We start from the raw sequence: 10,429 nt of genomic DNA on the forward strand, positions 1-10,429 counted from the left end.
AATAAATAAACAAGTGTTATTAAGCCAAGTTTGAAGTCTGGACGGAAATGCCTGACAAATGATCGCGAAATTATATCCAATAATTTGCAAGCGTGGAAGAAGTACTGAGTTAAAAACAGTCATTAATCTTTCTTTAACATTATGAGATTACTAATTCATCAGATATCGCAAAAATAAGGTGGTGCTTGTAAGAGGGAGATAATTATTTCTCAAATACGATCGCAATTTACTGTCGTTAACGGCGCTTGAGATCTTTCAAACGGAGTCGCAGATGAACGGGTTTGCCACGTCCCAAAGGTGTCTCTGAAGGATCCTCGACGCCATTAATTTTGAAAGACCGGTCGCATTCCCGCGCTGAATCTTCGTCTCTCGTTAAGGCGCGACGGAGTCCCTGAAGTAGAAGTCGGCAGTTCTTTCGGTGTAGATTGGTCGGTCGTTTCCATTAGAAATATCCGTGAAGCTTTCTTACGGTACGAATCCTTTGGCGATTCGGGACACGCGTCCTTACAGGCTCCAGTAATACCGCGGTATCCTCAGGATCTTCGGCGATCGTGCAAAGTCGAGAAATCTCGGCACAATTGTCCTTAAAGAGGATCAGGACGCGCCGTAAACGCAGGCCGAGTTGTCTGGTGGACTGATCTTCTCCACAGGTAACACGGCTGCTCTGTGCCACTCGTCACGAACCTGTTATCGGAAAAGATAATAATTGCTTACTACAGCAAGATAAAAAATGGGGAATAAAATCGATTTGCGTTTGATATCATTTTTGGATTTTTTTTTTCACAAACAGTTTTGTTAAAACATCTAAGAAGATCTAATTTAGACAGACCTAAAAATAATTTTGTTAAACTATCAAAATAATTGTGCAGGAATTTGTCTAAGAAAAAGAGAGTACAACTTTCACTTTTTTGCGATCATTCGAAGATCGTTTTATTTTTACCTCTTCTTATATATTTTTCTTCATAGAAACCAAAAATTACCATAATAATAAACGGTTCACTCAAAAAAAAAAAATTAGTACATTGAAATAAAGTTCATTCATATCGTCGCTGTCAGTTATACTTCAATCATTTAAAAATTCAGAGAGAGAGAGAGAGAGTTTGATCGGTTTTATTAACTTTATTTTAATGTACACATGCAAAACTTTTTGCAGCTCTGCTTGATCATTTTTTTTGTATGATTATTTTGATTCAAACAAAATTTTTCAAATCTGTATCTAAATTTTTAGATATTTTTAAATAAAATTGTTCTTTCTACAGAAAAAAATTGATCAAGACTAATCTTTATAGGAAGAAAATTATGTAGCGTCTGTTGTAAATTTTTCTGCAAAAATATTCGTGTTATTCACTATAATATTATATTTCATTGTTTATTAATGGCTTTATTTTTTTTTCCTATGTAACTATTCGATTTGCTTGAAAAAGCTTGTTTCTGCTATTTTTATTTTTTATGTCATATAGAGCTGTTATCTTTATTGCGAGCATGAAAATAATTCCAACAATGAATTTGTGAAAACAGGAGCAACGCCATAGTTACAACGCACTCAATTAACTTAACGCGTGCATAACAAAGAGTGTTAAAATTTTAATAACCATCCAAAAGTGTTGATAAATATATTCAGCGAGCACGCGCGATTAATCGTAGTTAGATATTCGGAATTACCTAATCACCGTCATAGGATATATGTTTTATTTTAGCAGCCAAAACTTTTTTTTTATAATCATCGTAAATAATAATAAATTTTTTTACAATGATCGTAAAAGAAACGGCACTCTATAGATTAGAAACGAACATCATACCTGTTCGACTTTCGCAAATACCCTCAGCAAGTTGAGGCCGGCTAGTTTCTTGATGTCATCCTCCGTCCATGTGGGATCCTCTAACAAGGTGGCCAATAGTTGCGGATACCTCGAGACATCCTCTAAACCCGTGGGAGTACTACGAAAGGTACAAATCTCGTGAGGGTCAAACGATCTTCTTAACTTAGCTGATTCGAGGCAACACTCAGAGAACGACGATAAGTTCGCAGCGCTCGATGCATTACGTTCAGTTTTTTAAAGAGCATTATAACAATAAACTGAATAACGATTGATTCATTTGTTTTAAAAACGATGATATGAATTATATTTTTAGTCAATCTGAGTTGGTATATTTAGTGTCATAAAACTGATCTTCTTTCACTTCTGCTTCAATATTGTACTCGCAATTGACGTGTGTCCCACGCATTATTATAGATACGCAAGCTTTTGTGATTCCACATTAGATCTGAACAGTCTAATTGTTATTATGAATAAGTATTGAATTCGAAAATAGAAAATAACTTGTACAATTAGGTAGTTTATTGTGAAAGGTATTTATTAACGCATGTAAGTTTAATCATAAAACTATACAAATTTCTTGTTTCTGTTTGGATAACATATTTTAGTGATTTTACGAGCGATGTTCGATAAATATGAATTAATTTTATTCTTGATTCAATATAAAAGAAAAACCATATTTTAAACCGTTTTAATTTGTCAAAGAGACATAATAGGTACAGACTGTTCCATAATCTTAGTTTCTATGCTCAGTTAGAAAGAATTGAATATATTAGCATCTTTCTTCAACTCGATACTTTAGAGAGAAAGTAATATGATTCAAGTCATTTCACTCTTTCTAAATCGATAGTGACAACTTTATAGGAATGTGCAGTCTAGTCTTATCACAGCTATGGTTAAACTGAAATAAATTTTGAAAAAATTATTATGACGAAAGAAAAAGAAGTTGCGTTAACAATGATATATTTTACTATGCATACACATTTACATTATTACAAGAACCATGATAGGCACTTTGTGAAAGTTTCGTAACTGCGGAACAAAAGCAGTTCCTTGGGCATTGTTTCTTGTACTTCCCCTCCATCAAATTAACCTCCCGGGACTCACGCGCTTCTGAAAACAAGCGAAGCAATTATCCTCGAGCGTAAAAGTGGAACTCTCTGTAGGTTAAATACATATTTACATCGAGTTGCAGATTTATTATGGCTCGTACTTTTCAACGAAATTAATCACAAGCGTTACTGTATTGTATCAAATTATTTATTATAACAACGCGCAGTATGTATGTTGTCTCTGAGTGCCTCTGCGCGCGAAAATAGATATTGTGAAAGAATAATTACAAATTTATCCCGTCGAAACCCGCTCCGATTCCAACATGATCGATTCCCGCCACCTTTCGAATATGATTGATGTGTGCTGAAACAATATATTGGGCCTTAATCATTTTGTCCTGGTGCCAGCACGTCACAAAATATTTTAATATGAAATATTTTAATATATATGCATGCGCTTTTGCCTGTGGGAATAAAATGTGATTGGGGAATAGCACGGTTATGAGGTAACGTGCTCATGAGATCGTCATGCATGCATAGGTAAAATGTTTTATTATTATCAGAAACACGTATACACAACGGATCTTTTTAAATATTTGCGCGAGTGTTAAAGTAAAAGTAAATATATATCCCACTTAAAAAATGGCTAAGCAAGATGAATTGGAGAATTCTTGCAATATTAAGATACACGTTTGTTTCATTCGAGAAATAACGGATGCATTTATTTTGTTATAATTTTACGTCTTTTTACGAGCATGACTTCGAAAATTAAATTTACAACGGAAAATGTGTCAAAATGACATAAAATACAATGTGTACAGTAATTACGCGTCTGTCACATGCAATATTGATACGGTATAATTTACTCCCGGGATTTGGCTTAGTACAGTTTCGCGTATAGCGTTGCACGTACCAATAACGTCTTTTATAGTAGCGGTGCTGTTGCATGTTATGAAGTAGGTATAAAAAGGGACCATCGCCACTCCACCATTCTTAGCCTGTGAACAGATACATTAACGTCATACACGCTGTGCGATTGTATTTCTTTCGATCTTTAAACGTATGACACGAAATTACATCGTGCAGTTATGTACAATAAAATCATAATATATATTATATAATATATAATATATAATATATAATATATATTATTCTACTACTAAAATTTATTCGCGAGAAAATGGTTGTTTAATTCTCTTTACATCTGATTTTATTGGAACATGTTAAACACATCTTTTTGAATTCAATTTATGCGCATTTTAATAAATAATTCATACTAAATTGCAATTAATTTTTTTCAAAGTTTTGACTATTTTTCTAACGTATGCATTATTATTATGTACCTATATCAGATCTTAGATGATGTCGATAGAATTAAATAATTTGAACGAATAATTTCTTATTCCTTCAAATTTGATGTATATTACATGCAATGTACGCAGGATTTAAAAGAATTAAAATGGTCTCTCTTTGGGATCCTATGGTACAAAAAATTTGATATAAAAATAAATTAAAAACAATATTTTATTAATTTAATTCATTCTAGCAGATTATTATTATTATAAAAAAATATATTTGAAGATTTACATGAAATAATATGATATAATTGTATCAAAGAAATCAGTGTTTAAAAAAATTAATAGTTAATAATGAAAATAAAATTACCGTACAAGAGAGATTATAATAGGTACTATATTATAAAACAATAATATAAAATAATTCAATTAATACTAAGAAAAAATTTCTTCATTAACTATATTATTAGTTTTTTTCTAATCAACTGCAAAACTATCGGAAAAACTGTTTCAAGGAACGCAGTTGTCTATTTGATACCTATCCTTGTTATTTTATGCAATGTTAATTAGGGCAGCAGGACAACGCGGTTAATAACACGTTACCAGACAAGCCATCCGGCTTAGATCATTACTCATCCTCTCGTTCTGCAGGTATAATTAAGGGAATATCGATTCATAGAGAGAGAGAGAAGGGAATGAAGTTCGTGGACATGGCGATGTTAGTAGAGTGACTTTAAGACATCAAGGAAAATTTCGATTAATTAATCAGTAACCATTTTGTTTTTCGAAGATGGGTTAACAATACTTCCCTATACTACTTTACAAATTGAAAATATGTTTCAAAACCATAGCAATATAATTAGTGATGCATTTCGATATGAAAATCTCGGAATATTGTCTCAAAACTTCTCATCTCATTAAAAATAACATTTCTGCGATTATTATATGTTATTTGTTTTTTCTCGTATCGTCTCGGAAAAATCGGAGAAATCCATGCCAGTTACAATTAATGTGCTGTCTCATTATATAAATAAATATTTTAAATCAATGAACCGAGATCGTTAAATATAATTTTTCAAGAATAAAATATTATTAGGTAGAAATTATTAGGTAATAATATCAAGATATTGAAATAGAAATCAGCGCTAGATTAATAAAAATAAATTTTTCTGTCAGAATTTCATATTTACGAATTTCAAAGAATTTGGATTATAATATTATAAAATATTGATACAATATCAGTTATTGTTACTTTACTTCTTGTATCTTTCATAATTTTAATATTATTTAAAATGATATAATTTTCATAATATAATTTTATATTTATAATTTAAGTTTCCTTATCTAAATAAAAAATTTTTTATTATATCGTTATTAATTCTTTACATAATTAGAATTTTTCCTAAAAATTACATTGCATTCTTATATGGTCCACAAATACTACAGAATATGAAATGAAATATTAAATTTACATCGTATATTCCTTCAATGAAGTCCCTAAGTGTAAAGTTAAGCAACAAATTGAATTTAATTTCGTTAACTTAGAACTTCTTGAGTTCATCATCGTTGGTTCGTCAATTGTTAATCTATGGACATGCGGTAGGAGAATGAGATAAAATTTTAATGAAGCGTTACGTTTAAGTCCTCGGCCAACTGTTACACTATTAATGAAACGTCAATTATCATACCGCGTTTATGCTCCTCGCAAATTCAATGGGCGAGGAAAAATTTTGGTGCTGCGATTCAAAGAACGAGATTAATATCGCGATTGGATTAACGCCAATTGGCGATGACGGGTATGGGTAGAATTATCGATAATAACATGGATTAAGCCTTGAATTTCTAACTCGTGCTATTCTAGCTCGTTGTTTCCATTGCTCCAAATCGTTTTGACATATATATATATATATATATATATATATATCTTGAGTCCTCGCTCCTTCATTGATTACGAATAGTTCGCGATTATCTCGTTACACAAACTCGAACAATTTACGTGTTCTCGATGTTACTTTGTGTTTGATATTACAGATCCCGACGTTCTTGCACATTTCCACCGATCCGATCGGTGCGCACCTTTTACAACTTTGCGGATTGCAAACTACTCTTGTATCGCGTTCGATTTGCACATGGCTGGCCTCACTTCGCTTGTACGCTACGAATTTAATTTCGACGTTACGCATCTCACTTCCAGATATCAGATCTGTCGATAAAACTTGCGTTTAATCACCCAGCACTGTGCGCACACCTTCTTTTTTGTTTTCGCGTTTTTATTTCCTTTTACATGCACTCGAACGATCGCAATATATAAAAGCGATTGTCGGCAGTTATTTATTTTAGCGACGTATGCTTTATTTTTTCTCGAATTCTACCATATTGGAATCCTATCACACATATTCGAATTCATATTCTATCATATTCATATCATTTCTATTATATTTGAATTTTATCATCTTTTTATTATCATATATTTCATTATATCTGTTTACATACAAGGGAAGAACGATTTTGCTGAAGTATCTAAATAGAAGTATTTAGATCTGAAAACAATGGACTATCAAAATAATTGGACTATCAAAATAATTACGTAGAACGCTCAAGCTGATTACTAGAATAGCAACATTTTATGTAGCAGTTTGCTCATCATGCTTGAGTTTCCTACATAATTATTTTATTAGTTCAATAAAGTTATTTCAGATTTGAATCTATAGAAAAGAACGATTTTATTGAATCTACATTGACAAAAAAAATGATATTATATCAACAACATTATTGTAATTGAAAATAATCTTGTTAATTCAATAATAGTATTGATAAAGGAATAAAATCTTATCGAAACACAAGAGCACATACTTGTTTTATTAATTTAGTATTGTGTTTGTGTGTGTTGTGTAAATAATTAATGTGTAAAATTAATAAAATTTTGTTTGATTAATGCTGTTAATATAATATAATTTTTTTCTCAGTGTAAAAATTTAGTTGCAAATTTTTGAAAATAACTTTTTCAGGATTATTCAAATAATTATGTAAGATGCTTAAATTAATTATTTACATCTCAAAATTTTTTATTATTATCATCAAATTTTCAATCAAAGCGTTCTATATAACTATTTTGATGATTTAACAAAATTATTTTCACATCTACGGCTTATAGCTAAATTTTTAGATATTTCAACAAAATCATTTTTTTCTGTGTATCTAAATTTTTAAAACTTCTACAAACTCATTCTTTCTGTGTATGTTTGCCATGATAATCCTATTTTAACATTGCTGCCTTTCTAATTACAGTTCCGCATCGAAGTTGTATAATAATTAATTAGAATATTAAAATAAATTTTTGACGAGAGGCTGTTTTGCATTGCCGCATAAAATCAATAATGTTCATGGCCATGTTTACAGCGTAGCTGCGGATATTTTATTACTCACTGCTCCTCAAATATTACACGTATCGTAATTCCGTTGGGCAGTTGTCGCTCACCAATACTAAACCACATCAAAACTGAATACAGCCTGGTTGGTCCGTGGCATGTATGTACGCTGACCCGAAATCAAATAATCTCGGTATAAACAAAGGCTGTAGCTGCGATAGCCAGCAACTTTCATACCCGCTGGTTTACATTTTCGTGAGTGCCCGCTTTGATTTTCTCTGTCCGTCTCTTGTAAGCGCGGTGTAGTAAAGAAATATCTCATTCGTTTTCTATACACGAGCGCTTATACTCCGCACTGTTTTCTAACTGACCGACACGCGCGTGGTAGGAAGAGACCTGAATAAATAAATAAACAAATCCGTCTGTACATATTGCAATCGACGTATCGCTTTTTTTCCTCGTGACAGCGGCGTTCCGTTTCGCTCGCTAGCTATTTCTGCGGAAAGTGCGGAATATCAGCAACGATGGAATAATTGAACTGATCCGTTTACCGTATTTCTTTTCCACTCTGTTTTTAAAGCGCAATCCGATTGCATTCGGATTGCATACGTGTTTATGCGACGCGGAGAACTCACCAGATTTCTGAGCACGTCGTCCGGTACGTTTCTGGTGGAATTACACAGCGCCCTAGCAGCGCTGTGCGAAAAGATCACCGGCGCCCTCGTCGTCTGCAGGGCCGCCCTCATCGTTCTTGTCGAGACATGCGAGAGATCGACCAACATGCCCAGCCTGTTCAATTCCCTGACAACTGCCTACGGAATAATGAAATGCGTTAAAATTCATTTTGTTTCTATAAAGTAATGCGGCTATCTTATAAAGTAAATAGACGGATTAAGCTGAATTTTGAAAGGCGCGATAGAAAACAAAAAAATAAAATTGCAAGATGAAAGTATTGCGGATATAAATAGATAAATAAAACAGGTAAAAATGCAACGCCGAGAAAAATAATTTTGGTTGTATCAATAAGAAGTATCAACAAAACGAATTTTGATTATACGAATTATAATTCTGGTTATAAAAAATTTAAATAAAAAATAATATAGATAAATAGATAGATAAGTAAAAAAGCTGCACACTGCTGAGAGAAATGTTTTGATTGTATTAACAAGAATTAATACAAATAAAACAAATTCTGAATCAGAATTCTAGTTATCGTAATGGAGTTTCTAGTTATCTCGATTAGAATGTTTGCTAGATTTAATTATAAGTGCATGATCTGATTTATACCTTTCTGATTGAATCTACCAGAATTCCAATTATTGTAATAAGACTTTTTGTAATGCAATGTTTTACTTTGCCATTCTATTCGTTATTATTTCTCAAATATATCTATGGTATAATATATCTTTGGTATAATATACACATATATATTCTAGATTTATGTTTCAAAAAGAGAATATTTGATTAATGAAAATGAAGGGAATCAAAGTATCGTAAATATTTTTAATTTCAAAGCGATCGAAATGTCGGATGGAACGAAGTGCGTTTATTATGTACAAAAACACATCGGGGAAGGATCGATAGAGGGTAAGGGTAAGAGAAAAATATCATGAGAAACGGAGGAAGTTTCGACTAGCGAACGTTAACCGAGAACGCAAGCAATCGTCCATTCCCTCATATAGGAAAAAGCTGGTGATTGGTCGAAGCGCAGGTTTGCGGTAGTATATTTGCGATTCTGTTCTGCCATAAATGTTAATCGCTTTTCCTTATCTTGGAAATGGAGTAAGTTTAATTTTAAAGATCGTTGTGAGTTCCAACGTTATATTATACATATATTAGCGCATTAATTTCGTTCAATTTTCCGGATTTAGCTTGACCCATATCGTTTTTTTAATTAACGGATCATTTAATTAATTTTTAAAATATGGAATTGCTAAAAATAATTAACGGATAGAATTGAAAGAACTGATTACGTTTCTTCGTTATTTTATCCATTTTTGTTCTTTCATTAATTTTAGAGAGATCATGACTTTTATTTGGATGTTCCTACGTATTTTCTACAAACGTCGCGAATAAATTTCGATAAATACAGTCCTGTCGACGGAAAAGGAAGTGAAGCGAGGTGGATGGAAGAACGAATCACAATCGTCTCGTTTTTCCGGCATTAAGGGTGAGAGCTCACTTTTATCGGCGTACACGATTTCACGCGAATGATTCGAGTCTCGTGCATCGATAGTAGAAAACGATGCGCATTGTTTTTGCGGAGAGACGGTCTCTGACGGTCTTTTATGTCGTTTTAGCGAGATAGACGATTATGCGAATAGAAAATGATTTCTTATCAGTAGTATTAATAACAGAGCGAGAAACAGGCGAAAAAGCATGCGAAATATCGTAAAAACATGCAAACAAAGTCGCGGACAGGTTGAATGAACGGGTAAATAGTTACACGGATAGAACGGTTTTGCTGAAGTATCTAAAAATTTAGCTAGATACAGATCTAAAAATAGTTTTGTCGTACTATCAAAATAATTACATAGGAATCTCAAATACGATAAACAATGCTGCAAAAAGTTTTAACATTCTAGCAGCCAGTTTAAGTTTTCAACAAAATTATTATATGATTGTGAGTCGAAAAGTTCTCTACCATTTTGCAATAGTTAACAAGATTACTGAATTAATTACTGAAAATCGCCAAATATTGGTTTCAATAATTTTTTATTCAAATACAAATTAACTTTACAGAAAAATAACAAGAAACAAAAAATTGTTTATTTTCTTCTCATAGAATTCTTTCAGAATTTTTTTCAGAATTTTTTTTAGTATTTTTTCATGTTAGTAAAAATAGTTACCAATATATATACATATATATATATATATATATATATATATATATATAT

General features: G+C 32.0%; 1 protein-coding gene across 1 annotated transcript in view; it reads right to left on the reverse strand.

Moving 5' to 3' along the window:
* Positions 1 to 594: 594 nt before the first annotated feature.
* Positions 595 to 10,429, reverse strand: part of LOC105623397 (dipeptidase 1-like) — a 140,369-nt gene continuing 130,534 nt past the window's right edge. Inside the window, exons 8-12 of the mRNA XM_012204794.1 lie at positions 8,168 to 8,344; positions 3,783 to 3,867; positions 3,158 to 3,233; positions 1,800 to 1,938; positions 595 to 684 (exon numbers count right to left, since the gene is read on the reverse strand). Of these exons, the coding sequence (XP_012060184.1) occupies positions 595 to 684; positions 1,800 to 1,938; positions 3,158 to 3,233; positions 3,783 to 3,867; positions 8,168 to 8,344 (567 nt within the window). The remainder of the gene's footprint in view (positions 685 to 1,799; positions 1,939 to 3,157; positions 3,234 to 3,782; positions 3,868 to 8,167; positions 8,345 to 10,429) is intronic.

The sequence above is a fragment of the Atta cephalotes genome, assembly GCF_000143395.1.
Source record: "Atta cephalotes unplaced genomic scaffold scaffold00002, whole genome shotgun sequence".
NCBI lineage: Eukaryota > Metazoa > Arthropoda > Insecta > Hymenoptera > Formicidae > Atta > Atta cephalotes.